The sequence below is a fragment of the Chrysochloris asiatica genome, unplaced genomic scaffold (assembly GCF_000296735.1).
Source record: "Chrysochloris asiatica unplaced genomic scaffold, ChrAsi1.0 scaffold00010, whole genome shotgun sequence".
In the NCBI taxonomy this organism is placed as follows: Eukaryota; Metazoa; Chordata; class Mammalia; order Afrosoricida; family Chrysochloridae; genus Chrysochloris; species Chrysochloris asiatica.
Window position 1 is genome coordinate 10985279 of NW_006408528.1, and position 25994 is coordinate 11011272.

Consider the following 25994-nt stretch of genomic DNA (forward strand, 5'->3'; position numbering starts at 1 on the left):
GTTAAAGCCTGCTCATACATTTCTCTGCACTGATTATTTTATTTTTTAATACAGAGCGCAAGTCTCATCTCCCTCTTACCTATTAGTTCTTTTTTGTTGTTTGTTTGTTTGTTTTATTCAAGGATATATTGATTTTCCCTCCCCAAATAACTTTTTTCCTCCTTCTGATAGTCCTTTAATCTTTAAATATTTGAATGTAACTATTGATTCTCCCATTGTTCTTCCATTCCATCTTGGTTTCCTTCATTTTGGAAGCAAACATTATTTTACAGATTCTGGTGTGGCTTAACTGTGGATTAATGTACTGGACTGCAAAGTTGGTTTGAACAGTAAGGTTGGTGGTCCAAGCTCACCAGTTGCTCCTCGGAAACCATATACAGGGTCGCTATGGGTTGAAATCGACTTGACGGCACTTAACAACAACAACAATATTCCATGCATACTAAAAGCCTTCTGCCTCAGTTTTAGCTCTTCTGGGTTCAGATCTAGGAACCACCTGTCCAGTGGTGGACCCAAGGACATGTTAGGTTTTCCTGTGCATCCTCATTATCAATGTGTCCCCTGTCTCCTGTGTAGACATTGCTGCCACTTTGGCATCTGCTTGCCACTTTGGCAATCCACACAGGCAGATCTGAGTATTCCAATTCAGGGCTTTCTCAGAAGATGGAAAGTGATGCAGTTTTTGGTATGATGATCTGAAGATCCCTAAGACTCTTATTTGAGTTATAAACTAGGGGAAATGATAAAAAGCTGAACATATTATTACTGTTGTTAAGAGCAATCTTGGTTTACAATGACTTTAGCAGTAAGTCTGGCAGTTCAAAGGAGGTGGTGCTCATTCATTTCCAATTGAACACACACTATGGTTGTGTTTCATTATAGGATGTTTAACCATCAATTTGTTCCTGCCTCTTAAATCAAAAGCTCTTGTACCAAGAACCCCTTTTTGCTCAATAAATCATAAATGTGTTCATTGTTTTAGACTCATAATAATATATATCATTTATTGAGCACCTACTGTATCTATTTTGTTCAGTACCATAAGTGGGGCAGAGAGAAATACAGAAATAGATACAACTGATTATAATGTCAGGTGAAATAAGACATAAGTTTTATATTGAGGTTCAGGCAGGCAACCACACGAACTCAGATCAGTTCTTTTTGGTTAGGGGTCCCTAGTGTATTTATTGAAGTGTGGCATTTGAGTGAAATCTTAAGGAAGTGGTGTGTTTTAGGATCTAGAGAACAACGGAGATCAGGCCACCCTGGTTGAGGGAAGAGTGCAGTGTGAGAGTGTTGGCAGGGCTGGATATGGAGTGATGGCAGATGAGCTTGACAGCAATTCTTTTCAAGTCTTTAGTCCTCTGCTTTGGATGGGTCTTTATAATGTGGAACTATCAGAGGTTCCTGCATAGGGGCTTTCAGGTCAAATCAGAGATTCTAAATGGTACCTGATGATGTGTACATGGAGGTTTACAGAGGTCAAGAGAGAAGTGCCACACTGACTATTGGGACTATGGTGCTGATTGGGACAAGCTCCAAAGGGACCTGAGCCAATGGCACCAGAAGGGAAAGGAAAAGATGCATTTGAGTGAACTTTAAATAGTCTAAGAGACTTCATTCTTTTTTAGGTGCTTTGGGATTGTACTGTCAATTAACAAATACTATATGGCTTTGTTCAGGGTACTTTTTCTAAAGAATGCAATGCAAACTAAACAGGGGTTCTTTACATTTAAGTTATATAATGAAAAGGATTCATTACTGATGTAATCTCATAAGAATATAAAATGCTTAGTGGTGAAATAGAATAGCTGTACTTTCAATATATTACTACATTTGTATTGCACCTTTCAGGTTCTTCATATATCCTTTTTTTTTTTAAGGCTTTTATTGTGAATTGAGTGATAGTCTACATGGCAGAACATCGGTTTTGCACTCAATGTATTTTGATTCATTGCAATGATTACAATCCCCTCCATGCATCATTTAAACAACCAAAGGGTATATTCTGCAAGCCTGCTTCCTCCCCACTAGCACACAGCTTTTCCTTTCCATGAGTCTTAGAGTCCTCAGCTGCTCTATCTCTTCATGTCATCATCTCTGCCTCCATATCTGGTGTTGCTGCTTCTCTGGTTGGGGTCCCATGTTCCACCATGCTCTTCCCTCTTGATGGTCCCAGGGTCTTCTCTTCCTGGAATGTAAGATTAACTATGCCCCTCTTTTTGTTACACAAATGTGACAATTGCAGTTAGTCATGATACAATTACTCACTGTTGAATCAAAAGAAACCTATCCCCATCTCCTTTCACCGCATCTAGACAAGATGAAAACTATTCAGTGGGTATTCTAACTTCCCCTCTTTGCTCTAAAACTAAATTCCCTCTTGAAAACATGTTAGCCAGTCACTTCGTACCTTGATAACACCCACCACCACCACCATTTTTAGTAGCCAATGTCTAAGTTGCCCATCCCTATGAACCCTGTGTACTGAGGGGATAGGCTTGATCCTTGATGTGAAGAGTCCTTCCCTCTTGGTTTTATTTTGAACTACTACCTCCATGAGCAAAGGTCAAGTTCATCAAATTGTATCATTATACTTGCTTCCTGTATCAAATTTCTTTATCTTACTCTAGTCAAGTTCTGATTATTAAGCCATCCAAACTAGGTCAAATGGGTACTATCTGCAAATCTGGGCATTCTTGTGCATCTCCCCCAACTTCATATCACCTGGATGCTTCACTCTTATCTCTAGCCCACTGTGGCTAGGTCAGTGCCCATGGATGCAGGAGTTCCCAAGTCTCCATAAACTTTGTACCAACCATCCCTTCCTCACCTCTCTCTCATCTCAAGGTCGGCAGGAGTCTATGGAACATGGTCAAACTAAGCCCATGTCTTCATTAATGCTTTTCACCTACTTCCCACTTACAAGTAGACCAACATAGCTATCAGCGAGCTTACAAACCTGCTTGTGTGTTCCCTCTGAGTTTCAGTATTGGAAGGTTTGTTCTGAAGGGCCTTGATGGCTCCCAGGCAAACAGATGCTTATTCTTATAATAGCCAAACAGTCTGCTTTTATTCTTTTTCTGCTGCTCTTTCTTTCAAGAAGTATCTTTTGTTCCTCTAGCTGCTCTAGGCTGGTCTGCTTGTTCTTTCAAGTGGGAATGTCCCACCTCAGAAGGTTCTGAATGGGACTCAGGATTACACCTAAAGCCCTATACTCTATAAAGGCTCCACAAGTAACCTATTTCACTGGGCAAATTCTAGAATCCTCTTTAGGTATTCCAATCAGTTATAGACTGAAGATGGGCTTACAAGCTTTCTGCAATCTTATTTCCCAATATTCCTTTCTGTCCCAGCTAAACCACTAAAATATAAAAGTAGGTAAGGGAAACAAATATCCACAAGACAGTCAAACACCTTAACATTATTTCTCCTCTTTTATCCATTCAGACTATGCCTCAATCCCTGTATCACAGAGCTCTGTTGTTCCAAGGTTGAGTATGCATCACTATTTACCTCTGTCCCATTTAGATCATGCCCACCGCTCCCCTTCCGTATTGTGTATTACCCTCCCCAACACCCAAACTATGATGTGTCTATTGCTAGCCTGTGCTCTAAGGTCCTCTCCCTCCCACCTGTGGTAACCAACAACATTTTTTTTCTTTTAGTATGGAAATCTTTTCTTAAACCTTTACAATAATGGTCTTATGTGATATTTATCCTTTTATGAGCTCAGCATAATACCCTCAAGGTTCATCTATGTTTTGAGGTGTTTTGCCATTTCATCGATATTCTTCAAGGTAGCATTGTATTCCATTGTGTGTATGTACCAAAGTTTGTTTATCCATTCTTCCATTAATGGATACTTAGACTATCTCCATCTTTTGCTGTTGTGAATAATAGTGTGCGTATATCTACCCAAGAGACTTAATTTTGCAACTGGTTGGCTGTGGGGAAAAGCGAGAGGGAAGAATTGCAAATGACAGCTTTCTAGCTGAAGTGACTAGAAAAACAAGTTGTAAAATATTAAGTTTTGAACATGGCAGGTGGGAGTATGGGGGTGGTGTGGAGGGATTGAGGGCTGGGAGATGGGTGAGGATATAGAATAGTGAGGTTAGTGATGCTTCGTTTTTATTTCATGTGTTTAACATGGTGCCTACATGGATATGCTCTTAAACAGTTAAAAATTGTGACCTCATAGATAGGAGGAGAGGTTAGGATTTAGGAATCAAACTTCACATCCAAGAAACCCTTGAGGACTTGTGGTTGGAGGACCTTCTTAGCAGATCAGAGTGAGAATATCTGAGAACTATGGAGTCCTGGTGTGGCGCTGTGGGTTAATGCACCAGACTGCAAAGTCATTTGAATTGCAAGGTCAGTGGTTCAAGCTTACCAGTGTTTCTTTGGAAATCCTATACTGGGTCACTATGGGTCCGAATTGGCTCAACGGCACTTAACAACAACAACAAGGGCTGATAAGTGCCTCCATTTAAGGAGTGAGTAGAAGAGGTACCCAAAAGATTAAAGCCCAGGAAAACAGTTTCAGCAAAGACAGATTAGATCACAGTGGGAGCCGATGCTGTAGCTGAGAAGAGGCATTTGAAGGGATCGACTTACTATGAAATTACTATGAAATCTCTTGTCTTTTAATATATTTCATTGCAGATATATTGAAACTACACATGTAGAGAGAAAATTATAATGACCCACCATGTACCCCTACTTCAGTGATTATTAATAATTTCATTTCTCCTATACTTTGGTTTGAACTAGTTCATAAAGATACTTGCATTTTACATAAGTACCAAGCCATTAGAGCCCCCAGCTTAATAAGCTAGGCTGCTAAGTGAATGATCGGAGGCTCTAGTTTACCCAGAGGTACCTCAGAAGAACACCCTGGCAATCTGCATCCAAAATATCTGCCATTGAAATCCCTGTGGAGTACAGTTCTACTCTGACATATATGGAATCACCATTAGTCTGAATCCACACAACAGCAACTAGTGAACTAAGACAGTATTTCACCAAAGAAAAGTAATAATAATCTCTGTATCATCCAGTAAAACCTCTTTACTTAAATAATTTGGAGGTATTCAGAGCCATGTTAGTGATACGTTAAAAATTACATGTAGAGTAGATCTCACGCTATAGTCATGAGATGGTGTGGGAAATAGGCAGAGTGATTTGAGGAAGATAGTAAGGTTCTCTCTGCAGGAGGGATGTTGCTCCTACATTGCTCATACTGGTTTGTGATGGGAGGCTGTTTGTTTTGTGTGTGTATATGCTTTTCCACTGAGAATAGCAACAACCTTCCAAAACTGGTCATCCTATCGTTAGAACATATGAATTAAAACATAAATCCAAAGGTACTGTCATGGTTTTGGCTCCTTTGACCTACATACTATTAGCGCCTGATTCTAGAGCATTAATCCTCCACTGGGGTGATTTTGCTCCCCAAGGGACATTTGGTAGTATCTGGAGACATTTTTTATTATCATCGTACTAGTGTCAAATGAGAAGACGTCAGGGATGCTGTTAAATATCCATGCAAAGAACAGCCCTGAAACAAACCAGCCCACAATGCCAATATTACCAAGGTTGGGAAACCCAAACCTTGTAGGTAAGAAATCACATATTCCAGAGAACTGCTCTTTTCAGTCTGTTGTTGTATCACATAGTTGTACCAAGTTAAATTAAAGGGTTTTTTCTCTCTCTTCTTTGGAGAGAGGTTACTTTCCTTGCAGGCACTTTTCCTGTCATCAAATTCACCTAAGCTGAATTTGGTCAGATCTTTGAAACTACCAAACTTAACTCCAGTTTTAATTTTCTTTGTGTCCTTGGGCTCAAGACGAGCATTAAAGTGATTTGGTGATTTAGAGTAAACTGAATTTTCTCAAGATGTTCACTGGTCAGAGTAAAATTTTCTCTCTTGGGAAGAGACAATTGCCTGGGGTCACTATTTAATAAGCAGGTGGTGGGGGCTTGTTAAATCTAAATGTAATTTCTATTATTACATCCTAACTTTAAAATGATCAGTCATTTGTAGTAATTAAGTGAAAAACATAAAGTTGCTATTTCACCTTTTTATTCGTAGGAAATGCAGTTGGAGCATGCAAAGCAAGCGTTTGTGCAGCGCGACAGTGCCAAGACTGGAAGAGTCACAGCCATTGACTTCCGAGACATCATGGTCACCATCCGACCCCACGTCTTGACACCTTTTGTAGAGGAATGTCTAGTAGCTGTAAGTTGTAAACAGCTTGCCTTAATAAAGCAGTTTATACTGCCTGGTTTAAGCTCAGTAAATAAATGATTTTAAGAATAATTCTCATTAATTATATATTACTCTATGTTTAAACACTGTCCTTAATGTGACACCATGCATTTCCATGCTTACTACAGGTGTTATCTTAACAGGGAAATTAAGTTTTTTGCCTAAATAACATGGAACATCTTAGAGAAATAACCCATTACTTTATTAACTGACTAAAGGAAACATAAACATTAAATCTGCAATTTTGTATTAAACATTACTTTGTGTTTTGAAGTATGTCAGATGCTGATGTCTACTACCTGGTGTCCAATAAAAAAAAATTTTTTAAAAACAAGTAAAAAAAATTGTACACACCTATATATGCTTGCTAGAGTAATGAGCAAAATGGAAATTCTAACATCCATTCATTTATTCAGAATGTATGTGCTACAGTGGAAGATATGTTAGCACTGCTGTTGTGTGTCGTGGAGCCTTCAGCCTAGTACATGTCCAACCGCTGTCCTTACCTCACAGCCCCAAAGAGCATCTTACAACATCATATAGTGATGGCTTTCAAGCCTTGTTATAGAACATCAGGTTAACCAAGAAAATACAGATTTCAAGGTCTCTTCGAAGCCTAAGGTGGTGAAGTCTTGGAATCCGTTCTTTGTAGATGATTCTGATGCTCGGCCAAATCTGGAATGCTGTCCAGTACTGGTTCTCCTTTGAGAACGCTTGAATCGCAGGGATAACAGGTTGAACCATTTCATCGTCATCTGGGTTTTCCCAGGACTTACTAAAATAGTCTTTTTCTTTTTTTCTTTTTCCTGTTGCCCTTTTTGAAGACATGGCACCCTAACATGACCTTTTCCTTTTTGGCACTTTGTTAATCTGCCTGCTTCTCTGGATCCCCATTCCCTACCCCATTTTAAATTCTCATGTCAGCTATTTTAAGTGATTGCTAAAGGAAGATTTATGTGGTTGTTTCCTTATTAAGAAGTGATTTCCTAATAAAAATATTTTGCCTTGTTAGGGACGCCTAGAATTTGAAACCTCAGACTGAAGTTTCATTCATGATATACATGTTTCTTGTAAAGATATATGGTTTCTTAGAAATTCTGATTATCAGAATTCAGACCAGTCTTAACTCCCATCAAAGTATATGACAATTCATAATTTTACCATGATACACTTGTATACTAGAAATCCCACCAATGTAAAGTCTGTATTTAAATATTTATTGCTAGCTGTAAGTAACATGACAAGTCTTGATATTAATGGTAGATTGGCCACTTTTCCTAGTATGTTTGCATTTCTATTATATAGTTTTGCATCTGCGAGTGTGTGCAATATAGTTTTGCATGCATAAGCCTTTAAGATTTGCTCATTAGATGAAATAAACCAACTTATAAAACATTTCCAATTGAAATTTGAACTCTGTAAATTACTACTAGTCCTGTTGTTATAATCCTACACATGCATTTATTTAGTTTTCTAGGAGTTGTGTGGAGAGTGCAAGTTCTGGTCATGATTAGTTGCAGTTACTTTCAAAAATCATTTATAGCTTTTCTTTTTTTGAATGTAAAAGAACATAATCATGACCATTTCTTCTTATCCATGCATTCTCAGATTACTTCTAAAGTAATACTTGATATATGACTTCTGAATCTTCTGCATTCTATAAATCTTCTGTTTATTTTTCTTTTCCCTCTTTTGTTTTCAACTTATTTAAGGCTGCCGGAGGTACTACATCCCATCAAGTTAGTTTTTCCTACTTTAATGGATTTAATTCGCTCCTTAACAACATGGAACTCATTAGAAAGATCTACAGTACTCTGGCTGGCAACAGGAAAGATATTGAAGTGACAAAAGGTGAGTAAGAACATTATTGCCTGAAAATGTGAGGGACCTTCAAAAAGTTCATGCAACCATAGAATTAAAAAAATAATGGAACTTTTGCACAAACTTTGTATGTGTGAATTGAGTGATAGTGTACATGGGAGAACATTGGTTTTACACTCATCTTATTTTGTTTCATTGCAATGATTACAATCCCTCCGTGCATCATCATTCAACAGTATTTGCTTCTATTCCTTTTTTGTGTGTGTGTGCTTTGTTTTGTTTTTTTTTTTGGATGTACACCAAAGCACTCAGGAAAATATAATCATTTAAGCAACCAAAGGGCAAACATTCTGCAAGCCTGCCTCCTGGCTGCCAACACTCAGTCTTTCTCTTTCATGAGTCTATAGAGTCGTCAGCTGCTCCCTCTCTCCATGTCATCATCTCTGCCTCCATCTGTGGCATTGCTGCTTCTGGATAGGGTCCCACATCCGCTCGTGCTCGTCTCCCTTCCACAAACTTTTTGAAGCCCCCTCAACCAGGGTTAAGAGGACAACCAGGAGATTTTGTTATGACTTTTTCTATCCCACATAGTACACATATTACCAAATGTTATATGCATAGTCGCCATCTTCTGAGTAAACAAAAGTAAACAAAAATAATCTCCAGCAAGTTTTAAATCAACTGAAGACAGCTTTTTGATGAGGGAACATGCAGTTTTTTTAAATGTTTTCGAATCTTGCTATGATTGTTGTTAAGCCAGTCAGTTCTGACTCTTAGCGACCCTGTACTTCTGAGAAACAGCTGTTGGGTTTCAACTGCGGGCCTTGGGTTCACAGTTTTGTGCTGATACTACAGCCCCACACCAGAAGTCTGATACTTGCTATAACTTGAACTAAATTGATAGTGTTGTGTGCTGCAGGATAAGCACTGGACTGCTAACCACAAAGTTGGCAGTTCAAACCCACTAGCTGCTCTTCAGAAAACCCTATGTAGTGTCGCTATGAGTTGGAACAAAGTCGAAGGCACTTGACAACAACAATGTGGCCTTCAGAAGTAGACGAAGAATCCCACCAATTTGTATTAGTGATAATGTATGTTGATTTACAATCTTGGAACAATATATTATCATCATTTTAGTGGGATTTCAAAACCAAAACAGAATTCCCTTAGGAATCCCAAAGCTTCCTTAGTATAACTTCCTGGGACCATTTTCTCAGACATGCATTTGAATCATAGCTTGGGTCATTTACACTAAACTTTCAGATGGCACTAAGCTTTTAAACTAAAGGTGAGAGAAGAGAGTCTTCCCATTCTTTCCACATGAGTGAAGGACATGAGCCATGCTTACCCTATTTGGATTGACTTGAATTCTGTAACCGATAATAATAAATTTTTGTGATGTTCACTCATTCCAGTGCCTGAGTTAATGTTGAATTTAGTGGCTATTCCTTTTTGAATCTTTCTCATTTAACTTTTTTTTTTTTACCCCATGCAGAGGAGTTTGTTCTGGCAGCTCAGAAATTTGGTCAGGTTACACCCATGGAAGTGGACATCTTGTTTCAGTTAGCAGATTTATATGAGCCACGGGGGTAAGTTGGCTTTTTTTTTTTTTTTTAATCAGCTTAATAAAAGGAGGTTGGGAGTTGGAGGTAGCAAAAGGGTAGCAATTCTGAGAAAAAGAATCCAGGCTACTCTGAAGTGGTGGTGGTGGTGGTTGTATGCCAAGGAGTCGGGTCCAACTCATAGCAACCCTGTATAAGGCTTTTGAGACTGCAGGTCTTTGCAGAAGCAGAAAGCCTCATCTTTCTCCAGCGTAACAGCTGGTAGTTTTGAATTGCTGACCTTGAGGTTAGCAGCCCAGCTTGTAACCATACGCTACCAGATCTCCTTCTACTCGGAAGTATGAGACATAGAAATGTTTGTTTTAAATCCCATTGTGTAAACTGGAATAAATTGGTGTTTTTTGTCATTGTTTGTGTTTGTCTCCTTTAGACGACTGACTTTAACAGACATTGAACGAATTGCTCCTCTGGAAGAGGGAACTCTGCCCTTCAATATTGTTGAGGCCCACAGGCAGGTGGGTGAAGAAGAACCAACTTGTTCACTCGTTTTTTTTTTTTTTTATCTAGTAGGGCACCCCTGCCCCTTTTCATTTGCAAATGCCCTGGTGATACCTAATTTACCACTTTCCATTTTGTACCTAAAATCTGGATAATTTGAAAAGGCTGAAACAGAAATTATTTGGAGATTTAAGTTGCTTGTTTCTTTCAAAGACTGGGTGGTTTACTGAGTGGAAGCCTAGCACTCCAAGAGTGTGTAGATCTTTACTTCTCCGAAGCCCTCGTTGAGAGCCATTGGTGCTGATCCCACTGTTAGCAGCCAGGCATTGCTAAATGAAAGCCATCTTTGCTCCACAGAGGCGTACGTCGTCTAACTGCATTGTCTAACTGCCATGGCTTCCGTTTTTTCTGAATATCAAAACGAGATAATTTTGTTTAGTCTGGAGTCCTAGTTTGAAGGCTTTTAGACCTATTTTCTCAGTGAAAGGATTCATAAGTTATGTGGAAACAATTTTAGGAATGCTAAATTTTATTTTATGGTTAACAGAAACCAATCTCTTGAAGTTGTAGGAGTCAGAAACTTAAGACGTGGAACCTCCTCCTTTAACTCTTACTCGGCCATCTATAGCTCAGGACTAGAGAATAAAAGCCTTCATTGCATGTGTTGTGCTTACACGATGTTTGTAAAATAAATCCACTCACAGACGAGCGCCGTCTTAGAAAAAATACCTCCTTTAAGGCAAAGCCATCTCTGAATCCTGTGAGACTTAACATTTTTTGGCTTGGAGAGCTAGGTCTATACAGAGACGCCAGTTTGACCACAATGGGTTGATGCGGGCTACATTTTTAGGACTGTCAGGCCTTGAGCCAGGACCCCCTCCTTTTAGATCTCTCCCACTCAAACGCAGTGGCGAGTTTTGTGTGCCGCAGGGAACTTAAAGTGGTGGATGGGTACTCAGCAAATCCTAACAAGGCACCTCTGGAAAACCAGCTGGCCATTGTTAAAAGAGGAAGCCGATTTTCCTGAGTGCAGGAGAGAACTGAATAATCACGTGCAGAGGTGGAGGCAGTGCCTTTGCTCTGCCTTTGATTTCTAAACACTGCTTAAGAGATGATTATCACTTCCACTGTATCCATACTAGCCGCTGTAGAAATGTGGGGATTAAGAAAAACAGAGAATATTTTTTTGTTGGTTCCTACGCCCCCCCCCCCCACAAGATTCCCTCCTGTTCTCCAGCTGGCAGAGGTATCCCACAATTTTTCCTTTGTAGCTTTTGAGAGTTTATGATGGGTGCTTGTTGATACTGGCTAGGGAAGGGTTAGACTAAATTGATGAGATTTACAGCAGGAAATAATTGGCTGCTGCTTAGAGGTTTAAAGTATTCTGGATGCCCTTGCCTGGAAAATGTATTATTACAAGGACCCTGGTGGGGTTGACAACGTTCACAAACTAGAGTGAGTAAGGCTGTCCACCTGGTAGGCAGAGGGCTGCCTCTCATTCATTTTAGACAGAGGGGTGAAGGTGGAGGAATCTTTCTTGCTGCAGTTCAAGTACATGCTACATTTCTAGTGCAAGACTGGGTAAATAAAAGTCAGATGTTTATTTATTTTAGATGAGGAATTAGTGGATGTGTCAGATCTCCCCCTCTCCCTCCCCACCATGATTTCCAGAGTATTTTGATGCATATTTCTATCAATTCCACGTATATACATTGTGCTTTTCTTATGGATATTGTTGTTGTTTAGTACTGTTGAGTTATTGTATAGGGTTTCCAAGGAGAGACTGATGGGTTTGAATGGCAGAGAATTGCAGGTCAAACCAACCTTGGGGTCAAGTGCTCATGCTACAGTGCCACATCTGTGATATCCATCTGTACAGGGATAGAGTTGGAAACACCGCATGGGATATGCAGAAAAACTAGTTTACATTCTTAAACATGTGTATTTTTATGTAAAGCTATTTTCAGTTAAATTATTTTGAAGAAAATTCCCAATGAAACCGTTTCATTAGACTTGTGTTACAATGACAGCAGCTCAGATGGAGTGGTTTGATGGCTGGAATTTATAATTGTTGTCATTGCTCACAGATTTTAATTATCCTGGTGATTGAAAACAAATTTTATTGAATGTACATATTCACTCACCAGTTATTTATTAAACACCAACTATATGCCACTTTTGGAGTCCTGATATAGTGCTGCAGGATCAGCACTGGACCACAAGGTCAGTTTGAACCACAAGGTCAGTGGTTCAAACCCACCAGCCACTCCCCAGAAACCCTATACAGAGTTGCTGTAAGTCAGAACTGACTTGAAAGCACTAACAAAAATATATGTCACACTCATTTGACAAGATTGTCTGGCATAAAATTACTATTTTATGTATCTGGGCAGACAAGTGCAGTACCCTGAATTGGTCTGGCATCAAACCATTTCAAGGATAACAGGTCAAATGACTAACAACTGGTTGGTTTGATATATGAATTTAGAAAAGATGGACCAAAGAGGGAAGCAAATAGCCATCACCAGTAATCCAAGCACCTAGCTGTAACCATGGTAAACGTTTTTTAATATCTTTAGGAATAGATGGCCAAAGTGTTCGTATTATTTTTACATGCACATACCAATCCACAAGGAGCCCTGGTGGCGTAGTGGCTTGTGCACTGGGTTGTTAACCTCAAGGTCAGTAGTTTGAACCCAACAGTCACACCTCAGGAGAAAAAAAAAAGGCTTTCTGCTCCTGTAAAGATTTACAGCCCTGAAAACTCTACACAGGGTCACTATGAGTCAGAATCGACTCAACAGCACACAGCAGCATACCAACCACAATTTTAATTAAAAAGATAATATTCTACTGAACATAATCTTTAAAGTTTATAAAAACGTCATGAAATAGTTCATACAAATAACAAAGGAAAATCATATAACAAATACCCATCGACACACATTTTTTCAGCCTCTCTTTTCATTTATAAATTTTTATAAACATTTTTCTTAATACAAAATATCTTTTCCATTCTAATTTTTTTCATGTTACATTATTTCATTTAATAACTGTGCCATTATTTTTTAGCCAGTCCTCTATTTTTGGTCACTTAAGGTATCACCAAAGTTTTTCTTCTTAAAACAGTACAGCTTTGTAATATCCTTATAATTTCATCTTTGTTTGCATACATGATTATTTTATAACCTAACTTTTTATAAATAGAATTACAAGGTCAAAGGCCACATATGTTTTAAGGATTTGGATGTGTATTACCAAATTTCCAGTTAATTACCTTTGGTTTAATGACAGGTTTGAGAATGTTTTTATCATCTCTTGTCAGGCTGGGTATTGCTGTTAAAAAACAAAACAAAACAAAACTTGCCGATTTGATTGTTGTCGTTGTTGTTATGTGCCGTGGAGTCAAATAATCTCCCACTGATGTTTTTCAATTTGCATTTCTTTGATTACTGATGAGAACTAAACATTTGAAAATAGATTCATAACATTTTGTTTTTAGTAAAGGCTTTCATTATACTGGGATTTGATCTTAAACATTAACAGTAATAATAACCCTTTATTAATGAGAAAGGACTTTTAGTGTTACATTGTAGCATCAGAACTGGACAGCACACCTGCTGCTCCTCAGAAACCCTACACAGGGTCACTATGAGCAGAACTGACTTGACGGCACTTAGCAACAACAAGAAGAACATATCAAATCTAATCCTGTGTTCCTCTCAGACATTTTAGTTGTGCCATGGATTTAGAACGCTGTGACTAATTTTTAAAAAGAGTATGTGCTCACTTTGTCATGTCCTTTTCTCCATCTCCTGTCTTCCTGCCCTCCGATTGCTATTCATGCAAAGCAGAAAGCCTCGGGAGACACAGGTCGTCCAGTTCTCCTGCAGGTTGCAGAGTCGGCTTACAGGTTTGGCCTGGGTTCTATTGCCGGAGGTTAGTCATGGATGAGTGCAAAATTTTCATTTGTATTGTTCCTTTTATTTTCTCCCTGATTTTCTACCTTGAAGTTTTAAAAGACAAAACCTTCTTTAGTCTTTCTTCAATCTAGCTACCACCCAGCCTGCTCTTATGAGGTGGGATTGAGAGAGAAGGGAATTTTTTTCCATATCTGCATGTGATCAGGGACTCACAAGTGGCATGTTCCCCTTACGTAGCCACCGACAGGCTTTCTAAAAGACAGGTTAATAATGAGGTTAGGTTGTGCTGCTGTGATTTTAATTTAAACTGTCTGTGACATCCTTTTATCAGGGGACACTTGGATTAAAATCCACAGTTGCTCTTAGGGGTATAGAAAGACAGCACCATTTTTAAAATGAGTACGGGCTTCTTTTTTCTGTCTTCTCTTTGACTTAACTACCTCCCCTTCCCTCTGACTGACCGTAACTTCCTCCTAAAATGTTGCTTTTGTTTTATTTTAGCTGTTGGAGCCACTGCTGTGTATCCTATTGATCTTGTAAAAACTCGAATGCAGAATCAACGATCAACTGGCTCTTTTGTAGGAGAACTTATGTATAAAAACAGCTTTGACTGTTTTAAGAAAGTGCTACGCTATGAAGGTTTCTTTGGACTGTATAGAGGTTAGTGCCATGTACTAAATTCCTGTAAGGTGAAATAATAGTCAAAGCTTGGGTTCCCATCTGAATGCCTGAAATGTATTAAAGAGCCTGCATTAAAATGGAAATACAGCAGATTCTTAATTATCCATGCTAATGGGAGTAGGCTGGAGGCATCTAGGGCATGGCTAAATCAAAACAGCCCATAATCTGAAAGCCATTTATATTGGTCTGTGGTGGTTATGTACCCTGGAGTTGGTTCCGACTCATAGTGGCCCTGTATAGTGTTTCCGAGGTTTTAAATCTTCACGGGAGCAGAAAGGCTCAGCTTTTGCCCATGGAGTGCCTGCTAGATTCCAACTGCTGACCCTGCAGTGAACAGCACAACTCATAACCCACTAGAGCTCCTTATGGTGGTCTGTTGTTGTCAAGTGTATGTTTTAATCCTTTAATACAAATTGTTCTTCGTAAACATTTTCAATGAGTTTTTTAAGGACTCATTGCTTGTGTTCCTTAAGTATTTCAACTAAACCCATTGCCATCAAATTGATTTAGACTCATGGCAACCTCGTCCGTTACGGAGTAGAACTTCTCCACAGGGTGTTCTTGGCTGTAAATTTTTACTGCCTAAGTTTTCCAAGCTTTTCTTCCACAACGCACTGTGATGGGCTCAAACTGTCAGCCTGTAGGTTACTTGTTGTAGTTGTTGTTGTTAAAGTGCCATTGAGTCGGTTCCAATTAATAGCGACCTTCTATAGGGTTTTAATTATTATTATTATTATAAACTGAGTGATGGTTTACATGGGAGAACATCAACTTTACACCATTGTTTCATTGCAATGATTACAATCCCCTCTGTGCATCATCATTCAATAGTATTTGCTTCCATTCCCTATGTTTTTGTTTGTTTGTTGTTGTTGTTTTGGTGGTAGAGGGGTATACACAAAAACACTCAGGAATATATAATAATTTAAACAACCAGAGGGTGCATTCTGCAAACCTACTTCCTGGCTATCAGCACTCAGTACTTCTATTTCCGTGAATCTAGAGCTGTTCCCTCTCTCCATGTCCTCATCTCTGCCTCCATCTCTGGTGTCGCTGCTTCTCTGGGTAGGGTCCCGCACGTGCTCTCCTCTCTTGATGGTCCTAGGGTCTTCTGTTCCTGGACTGTAAGATTAACTACTCCCTCGATTTTGTTACAAAACAATTGTGACAGTAGCAATTGTTAATGATAACAATTACTCACTATTGAATCATAAGAATCTAATCCCCATATCTTTTCACTAGACAAGACAAAAACTCTTCAGTGGGGACTCTATCTTCCCCTGCATGCTCTTAAACTAAACTTGCTCTTGAAAACTTGTAAGTCCCCTCATTTTAGGTAGCCAGTGTCTAAGTTGCCTGTCCCTATCTATCCTGTATACAGAGGAGATAAGATTGATACTTGGTGTGAAGACATCTTTGCTTTCAGTTGGTATTTTGAGCTACTACAGCCATAAATATAGGTCAAGTTCATCAAATTGTAGAATTTTACAGTCATTTCCTTTATCAAAAATTGTTTGTTTTTATCTTCCCTAGTCGATTTCTGATTATCAAGCCATCAAGGCTATGTCAAATGGGTACTATCTGCAGGTTTGGGCATTCTTGTGCCTCTCCCCTCACTTCATATCATCACCTAGATGCTTCACTCTTTGTATAGGGTTTTCAAGAAGCAGCTAGTGGGTTTGAACTGCTGATCATGCTGTCCAATGCTTTAACCTACAGCACCGAGCGCAAACCATTTGCTCCACCCAGGGACCTTCAAATACTCTGCTCACCAGCTGATAGGGCAAGGCATCTTGAGAATAGGACAGAGCCAGTCCCAACTAATGACTCACCTGGGAGATAACACCAAAATGCTCAATGGTCAGGCATGCAACCAAGGGCTCACAGGAGCCCTCCTTTATGTCTCTTTTTGAGTTAAAGTTGACTTTGAACCCCATGGAGTTTATTCACTCACCATCTAGCTAGGTTACCCTTTGATATTCACTGGCTTCTTTAATCATCTGAGGTTTGCTAAGCAGTAGTCACCTTGGCTAAGACTGTGTCATCACCTGTGGAAAGGACCCACAGACCCCAACTGCTTTCCCATTGGCATCAGCCTAAGCACATAGGACAGTATGCCCATGAGGATCAAGTTGTTGACATAGGTACAACAGCAAAAGAATGATTAGTCCTCAGTCTCTCTATCTCTGTGGTTGCCTTCTGCAAAGAAAAAAAAAAGGAGTAAGTTAAAATACAGTATCATGAACAACTGCAAACTGGCACTTCTCCCCTCCACTCTCCTTTTGATGATTGTTCTAGAAGAAGAAAATAGTATTTAATGCTCTGCTGAGACAGACCGTGAAACTGGCAGCCACGTAAACCTGAGCCTCTAGGCCTCTTCTGCCATCTGCTGACTCTAGTCTCTCATCTCTTATATTAAGCACCTAAGTTTAAAAGAAACCCTTTTCTGAACCCTCTTACCTTAGAAGCGAGAAGATTTCAGGCTCCAGAGAAGTTCCATTTTGCAGGTTCTATTGTGTAGGTAGATAACTGCCATCAAAGGCCTTTTGATCTTTCCTCTCTTTCCTTTACCCCCTGCCTCTTCTTATAATTTGGAAGGCCTTTGACCCCAGGTGATTGATGATGACCCTTACAGGGTCACTGCCTTCTTTTTACAATACTCAAATGAAATGTCTTCCAAATAGTACAAGGTTAATGTCACAGTTGCTGCTTTGTAGTGGCTCAGGCAAAGGTGACTGCCATACCTGCCCTTGTGAGCTGTTTTCTGAAGGAAGAGCTTGGAGCCTCCATCCTGGACAGAAGTCTGAACATTGGAGGTGCTTCACACACCACTTGTACACACTTTTCTTGGTACTGGATTACGTATCAGTCCTTTTATACTTTTAAAATTGTGAGAAATGTATGTGATCCTGCTATATGTATTCAGTTTGCCTGCATTGATTTGGTTTGTTTTAAATATTGAGTCTCTTCTCTTTCCTCCTTGAACTTTCCTGGCAGGTCTTGAGTCTTAGTTGTATCTAGATTTGCCTTCCACCAACTGCCCTTTTGACCCCATAGAGAGAACAGCTTAAAACATACTGGTTTCTAATTTGGGTTCTAACTTTAGTGCTGACCTGATACGGGTCATCCATAAACTTCTTGCTGGTTTTGTTATTACATCTGTAAGACTTGAGGAACAGGTTTCAACTCCTCAGGGAAGGGGAATAAGCTGACATGTTAGATAGAACCTGGGGATCACTTAGAGCACCAAAGTGACAGCTCTTTAGCATTTACCTGGCTTAGAAATAGCCATTGATCTAACCCACTTTGGTGCCTCCACCCTAAGGGCAAGGAGCCCAGCTGACTGTCAGGGGATGACAAGTAGAGTGTGAGTACCCACCCCACGATTAGTTCTGAGAGCTGCTTATGTTCATTTCTCTCTGATATCTTACTTTTGATAGCAGACTGTTTTTTAAAGGTTTTATCAGGTTTTAATCAAAACTATCATTAAACACATATTTATTGAGCACTCAACATGTTTTACCCTTCAGGAGCATGATCTTCTAATATGTGCCCTGTGTGAAGGCTTTGAAGAGCAAACACTGCAATCTTCAGTCCTCCTTGGAGAGTTTAGTCTTTGGTTCAATTCCTACTTCCTGAAAGAACAAAGAGATCAGGGTCAGTGTTGAGCACCTTTCCCTTCTGGAGAAAGGCATGATGTGATAATCTCTTAAGCAACATGGAAGGAGAACTCAGGAATCCAGTACGGAGAAATCGTACTTGGGATCCTTGTCCAAATTCAAGCTTCTCTAATTTCAGAACAAGTTGACCCTTGAATTGGCTTTAGGATTTCTGGTGTTCCACTGTACTCCTTTGTTTTTGTCGTGGTAAAACACACATAACACGAAACTTGCCACTCTAACCATTTTTAAATGTACGATTTTGTGTCTAGTAGACAATTTTAAGACATACGGTTTACTAAAAAACTATGTTCCATTCTGTAATTTGGATCTTGAGAACAAATATATGATTGCCAGTACACGTTAAAAAACAAAATTAAAAAAAAAAAAAAAAAGATTTGCAATCTTGTACTGAAAAGGACTTGTTCCTATTCTTGACTAGTCAAGAACTAAGTTTTATGTATCTTAGAATTTTCATTAGTCCTTGCATATAACCACTAATGAATCATTGTGTGTAATTGCATAGAGAGCCTTTTAGTAATGTGGGTTAGATATTGAACCGCTAAACGTGAAGTCAACAGTTCAAAACCACCAGTAACTCCACAGGAGGAAGATGAGGCTTGCTGTTCCCATAAAGATCTGAAACCTCAGAAATACCATATAATGTCACTATGAATCAGAATCAACTGAATGGCAGTGGGTATTCTGGGTGTGGTTTTTTTGTTTTTTTGTATATTTGTAAATGCTTATGATCAGGCAAGAAAACAGTCAGATGAATTTGTGGCTAATTCTTGGAAAACCATTACTACAAATATATGTTACAATAAAAACAAAAAAACTGGATTTTTGAGAACCAGTATTCTAACCTTTGTGTTGAAAGCAAGACTTCTAACCAGTTCATTCCAGCTCATCCCCTTGCTGAGAATTCACAGTTCTACCCCAGATAGACTGAATCAGAATCTGTATTTTAACATATCTGCAGTTGATTCTTAGATCCCCATGTGATTCTTATGTAAATAATCTTGTTAAAATGATTATTCTTATTTATTCAATGTATCTGTTGTAGAAATGGGGTTTCTCAGCAGGGGGTCAAAGTGGAATGAACAGGTTCTAAGCCCTGGTACAAAGTCAACATATAAAATAACTGTGGTTTTTTGATGATAGATTGCACACTAAATGTAATTATGTTGCTTAAAAGCTTTGTTTCAGAAGAAAAGTTAAATTTTAATTCTGAGCATTTTAGAATTGCTGCTGTTAATGCTTCAGCTAGCAATAACTAGGGTGTCAACCTATATCTCTAGTTTATAAACATGTTTCAAAACATATCTTTTGGAGCATAGCTTTGAGCATAGCTTTTCCTATTATAGAACTTTGCTTACTATGTAATTTTTTCTGCATCAAAACATATATAATTGTTAAGAGTCCCAGAGTAGGATAATTTGGGGATTTTAGAATAGGGAAGGTCTCTCCCTATTTAAAAATTACTTTTATGTAAACTTTGAAAAACAGTTGGCAGTTGGTCCCCAAAGAAAGTGTTTGCATCGTGCATGTATGCTTATAGTCAGATGTAAAAGTATCTTGCCTACTTTTCATGTAATTAGAATACTGTCTCTAAAAGAAAACAGTTTTTCTGTTAGAATTAATTTCCTGTGGAGATTAGTTTTAAAGAAAGATCAGTGCTCCAACACAGGTGGTTTTGCTGCTTCCTTTGACTGGAATTTGCCATCCTATAAACATCAATGGCTACTGTCTGCACCTCCATGGCCAACCCACTGGAAGAGACCCACATACATGCCCATGCCAATGAAATATGATTCAAAGAGTATGAAATTATCCAACAATATTGTTAATATCACACACAACTAAGTATGTCAACAGGGAACTGCCAAAAATTCAAGCTGGATTCAGAAGAGTTCTTGCAACGAGGGATATCACTGCTGGTGTCAGATGGATCTTGACAGAAATTAAAGAATACCAGAAAGATGTTTTGCCTGTATTTTATTGACTGTGTGCTGAGACATTTGACTGTATAGATGATAAACAAATTACAGATACATTGTGAGGAACGAGAATTCCAGAATACTTAATTGTGCTTATGAGGAACCTATGCATAGACTAAGAGAAACAAGGGATACTGTATGGTTTAACACCCAGAATGGTATGTATCAGGGTTGTATCTTTTTACCACATTTCTTCACTGTATGCTGAACAAATAATCTGAGAAACTGGACTGTATGAAGTAGAGGAGGTATCGAGGTATCGGGATTAGGAGAAAATTCATTAACAACCTGCGAAATGCAGATGGCACAACTCTGCTTGCTGAAAGTGAAGAAAAAATAAAAAGTGATACAAAATAAAAGGCTGCCACCATTAGTACAGATTACACCTGGTACAGATGCACAGAGCAGCATTATGATAAATGGAGAAAACGTTGAAGTTGTCAAGGATTTCATTTTGCTTGGATCCACAGTCAAGACCCTTGGAAGCAACACTGGCTCTATCTGCTTCAAAAGGCCTCTGTAAGATATAAAAAGGTGGTATGGGGGGGGGGGGAGGAAGCAACAGTAATTATAGTCATCTCGGATGCCTGGTGGCTTTGCAGGATAAGCACTGGACTGCAAACCACAAGATTGGCAGTTTAGGGCCATCTGGAGAGAGAGATGAGGCTTTCCTGCTTTCTGCAAAGATTTACAGCCTCAAAACTGCTTTACAGGATCACTATGAAGTAGACCTGACGCAACAGCCTTTAACAATAACAGTGCATGTTGGACAATGAATCAGGAAGACTAAAGACAAGCTGATGCCTTTGAAGTATGATGTTGGTGAAGAATATTGAATATACCATGGACTGCCAGAAGAATGAACAAATCTGTCTTGGAAGAAGTACAGCCAGTATGCTCCTTGTAAAGGAACATAGTGAGACTTTGGGCATGTTATCAACAGGGAACAGTTCCTGGAGAAACACACCATGTTTGATAAAGTCTCAGAGGGTCAGAGAGAAAGAGGAAGACCCTCGACAGTATAGATGGATTGGCACAGTGGCTGCAACAATGGGTTCAAATATTGCAATGGCATAGGACTGGGCAGTGTTTTATTATGTTTTCCATAGATATGAGCTTCAAAAAGTTTGTGAAAAAATTCCAGTATCTTTTCGTTCCATTTTTCCACAAACTTTTTGAAACCCTTGCTACATGGTCCTGGTGTGGCTCTGTGGGCTAATGGGTCAGATTGCAAAGTCGTTTGAACTGCAAGATCAGTGGTTCATCCATTTGTGACCATAGAACCATGTCCAGTACTCCAAAGCAGACTGATAACACAACTGTAGAGATTGCCAGAAGCAATTTTAGCATTATGAGTTTTGTATTTCTTTCCATGTCTCTTTTTGTTCTGTTTCTTAATCTCCCGAGTTTCCACATAAGTTTGGTTACTAGAAAAGATTCTCTTAGAAGTTGTATCATACCGGCTCTGCAGATCTTCTCTATACTGCAAATTACTTTTGTTACAAGGAAATGACTGATTTTCCTATCTTAGGTAGTTTTTGAAAAGCTGACCACTAGGCTGTCTAGCTCTATTAAGGGAAATAAGTCTGGAGATAATACAGATCCCACTGAAGTCTTTTGTTAAGACCCTGTCTACTTCTTGCCCATTCTCCAAATGGGTTAAATGCGCTCAGGTATTTAAATCCTCAGAGAATTTCCTTATAGCTCACTTGGCTTGAGTGAACATCATGTCCAAATGAGTCAGTTGCCCTCCTGTTATCAACTTGTCATATTAAAGAGAAACAATTGATTGGGTAAACATCTATAATTAAGTACTCTTAATGTTCCAGGAATAATTAATTTTTGCCTTTGAAATTTGCTGCATTCTCTCCCTCAGATGCTTCAGGTATTGAGATGAGCAGCTTTAGAAACTGGAGAATGTTGAGGGGACTCTTGGGGAGAATGTTGTTGTATTCTAGAGGAATTAGGATCCATATCAAGAAGGCTTCTTAGAGGAAGCTTTTGGTTTCTGTTGGTCAGAGAAACCATAAAGAAAATCTCCCAGGAAGAGAAATTAAATCATTCTATGAATTAAACATAATTTGGAGTGATTGGAAACAATTTTTAAAGTTAACCTATTCATCCAGGCTTGCAGAATTTTAAATATGTCTTTTTCAAATTGTCTGTGTGGTACAGAGCAGCCTGTATCAGTCCTGGAATGTTCTCAAGGTGACATCTAGAGGATGTTGTGATGATATTTCAGAAAGTTATTGATACATTTGCATTCCACAAAGAGAATTTGTCAGGCAACTGGTTTAGCGTAGATCTCTGCAAGACCTTTTGTAAGCCAAAATGGCATAAAGTGAAGAAGCAATTATCGTTAATTTATATGGGAAATTTTTTAAAGCCTTCCAAGAACACTAGTGTGGTGCTGAAGGATAAGCACTGGCCTGCCAACTGCAAGATCGACAGTTCAAATCCACCAGTGACTCCTCATAAATCCTATACATAGCTCTGGTAGCGTAGTGGTTACGAATCGGGCTGCGAACCTTAAGGTCAGCGGTTCGAAACTACCAGCCGCTCCGCGGGAGAAAGATGAGGCTTTCTACTTCCGTAAGGATTTACACCCTCGGAAACCCTGTACAGGGTCGCTGTGGGTCGGAACCGACTCTACGGCACTTAACAACAACAACAACAACATCGTTATGACTCAGTACCCACTCGATAGCACTTAACAGATCCAAAAATACCCTACAAAATCATACCAAAGAACAAATAAAACCTAAAATAATACTTTGTTGTTGTTAAGTGCCTTCAACCCTATATAGGGTTTCCCAGTGGTGGCTGGTGGGTTTGAACCTTCAACCTTGTGGTTAGTAGCCCATTGCTTACCATACATCACCACAACAAGACTCCAAAATAATACTGGTGGTGGTAGTTGTGTGCCACCGAATTGGTTTTGACTCATAGCGACCCAGTATAGGGTATCCAAGGTTGTAAATCTTTATGGGAGCAGAAAGCCATCATTCTCCAATGGGCAACTGGTAGATTCAAACTAATGACCTTGCAGTTAGCAGCCCAGTTCATAATTCACTCCACTACCAGTGCTCCTAAAAATAACACTAGCAAACAGTCCAAAAAAACAAAACAAAAGTAGATTTTGCATCTTTAAAGTACTCTCCACATGTAAATAATGTGAATGGTGAACACATTTTGCTAACAGATGCACAAGATAAATCGAGATAGAGTGCAGACGCTCACAGACTCAGTTCAGAGTTACGGTGGCTTGATGCTGAGATGTGAGTGTAGTTTCTGGGGATGGAACTGGGCTCTGCCACTCCTGCTGCACACGGCCTCTAATGATTTACTGCAAAACAGACACTTAGCACTAGTTTCACCTTTCACCTTTTCAGTAAAAGCAAAAACCCTCTTAGGATTTATTTCAGTTAGTGAAAGACCTAGTAATGTAGGTCTCTTGTAAAGGCAAAGTGTAGTGTAAAGGTAACTTTCAAATTACGGGAGATACTTGTATCCAAATTATGTGGGTTCCTAGTGAGACTCCTTCCATCTTGTACAATACTTAAATAAATAAATGAATAAGATAAAACATTCCAGCAACAAAATAATATGGTTGAAGTGCCTATCGCTCTGTTTTGCATTAATTAAGAACAGATGCATCTTGGAACAAGCCACAGTTAATCCATGCACTGCACAGAGTCCTGGGTGCCCGTCCTATGCCCACCAATTCTTTAATGAGTGCCAAATGTAGTTCTTTCAGTCTTTTTTTCCCAGCCAAATTCTGTATGTTTTCACTTGGGGTGTAAAGCTGCGAAAAGATCAAAAGGTGGGTAGCTGGTTATGTAAACCCACCAAGAATGAACAAAAGACTTGGACAGTTCATGGACTGCCTAATCAAAGCTAGAAGTCTACAGTGAGCTAAATTTTACTGAGCACAGGGCATTATAATGTGATGCAAACTCCTAAATTGGGTGTGGAGTGTTGCTAAGGACTTGAGAGGGCCCAGCGGTTTAGAAAACTGGGAAAGATAACAAAAAGATAGAATTATGTGCAGCATAGAGAAGGAAAAACAAATTCATTTCTGGCCTAATGAATAGCAATTGACATGCTACTCCTGTAGCTGAGAATTAAAAAGGGAAATAGATTTAAATCTCAGATGCAGGGGAATTGTTTAGCAGGAAGAAAAGATAGCTAGGACATTGAAGGTTGCCAAACACTAGAGTGAAAAACTGAAGATTCTATGTTCTTTCTTCCCAAAGATCTTCACTTCTAGTATGCCCCAAAATAGAGGAGGGATCAGAGGAACTAACTTTTTTTTTTTTCTAGATCATAATCAAAAGTATCATTCGTTTTCTGTTTTAGCATTAATTATACCAAAAGCATCCTGAGTCAGCCATAGCTAAGACAACAGGGATTCATGTGAGTGAAGCATTAACTCAAATGAGCAGGCATTTCAATCCTAGATCTATCTCTACCTTTGCCTCCTCCCCAGCTTCATTGTCCGCTCACCTGGGGAAAACAGCCCAAATTGCAGGTAGAAAGCTGTTTTGTAATGAGTGCTTTGAAAGGGGATAGGGTGGTCAGGTCTGAGCTTGGGAGGGTGGAAATGCCTTAGGCCCGAGGGCAATATGAGTCAAAGGCAGAAAGACAAATGGGAGCAGTGGACAAGTGAAGAGAGAAGGGCATGGCTAGAGGAGCAAGAATAAAAGCTGTAAGGCAGGGTGAGTAGAGTGCTGATAGCTGTAGAAGGGAAGGTTAAGCTGATGTTGAAAGCAAGGAGGTCTCTCAGAGAAGATGGGGGCAAGTGTCCTGGCCTCAGTAATCAGGTCACGGGGGTAAGAATTTAACATCACAGGGGTTGCCACCAGTTTGGAAATAGATAGCAGGCCAATGTGCTAGACGGGCTCGTCTTACAGATGAACAGTTCTGCCCTTCTCTACTCTCTCCTCTATATTCCTGCTACCCTGTTGTACAGACTCTAAGCTACATTTCTCAGGATTGGACTTGACACTTTCAAATTTATATTCATCCGATTTTGAGGCAGAAAAAAATGACGTTAGTTATTGAGTTTCTTCTTTGTTCGTGGCATTCTACTGCTTGTCTTATTCAGCATGGTTGTTTGAAACACCGGCCACGTTAAGGATAGTTGCTCTAGAGTCTGGTCTACTGCTTTACCTTTGCCTTGTTCCTTATGTATTCCCTGGCTTTTGCTTGTTCACCAGTTTCCAACCTACAGTGTGACCATGATGGCGAGAGAAAGACATGGAGGCGTGAGGTGCCGACCTGTTGGTCACCTCCTTTTGTTGTGTGAAAAGGACAATCACTGCAGAGAGGACTGGCCCACCACAAATTAAGGAGAAAATTTCAGAACAGTCTAGTTGGAGGGGAATGCCTCCCAAGGGCAAAAAAAAAAAGTCATAAATCCACCCAAGGGAGAAGCTGAGCATTAGAAGACAGTGCCCTGGTTTGGGAAAGGGTGACCTGAATTCAGATCTCAGTGCTATTAAATATTTACAAAATAGCTGTGGCACGAGGCAAGCCACTTAACTTCTCTATATGCCAGTTTCTATTAAGGAGGAGAC

At 39.4% G+C, this 25994-nt stretch overlaps 1 protein-coding gene across 1 annotated transcript in view; it reads left to right on the plus strand.

Annotated features, from left to right (window-relative positions):
- SLC25A13 (solute carrier family 25 (aspartate/glutamate carrier), member 13) overlaps nucleotides 1–25994 on the plus strand; it is a 273994-nt gene that overhangs the window by 164514 nt on the left and 83486 nt on the right. Inside the window, exons 6-11 of the mRNA XM_006834264.1 lie at nucleotides 6095–6241; nucleotides 7984–8122; nucleotides 9588–9681; nucleotides 10085–10169; nucleotides 14007–14091; nucleotides 14577–14735. Coding sequence (XP_006834327.1) covers nucleotides 6095–6241; nucleotides 7984–8122; nucleotides 9588–9681; nucleotides 10085–10169; nucleotides 14007–14091; nucleotides 14577–14735 — 709 coding nt within the window. The remainder of the gene's footprint in view (nucleotides 1–6094; nucleotides 6242–7983; nucleotides 8123–9587; nucleotides 9682–10084; nucleotides 10170–14006; nucleotides 14092–14576; nucleotides 14736–25994) is intronic.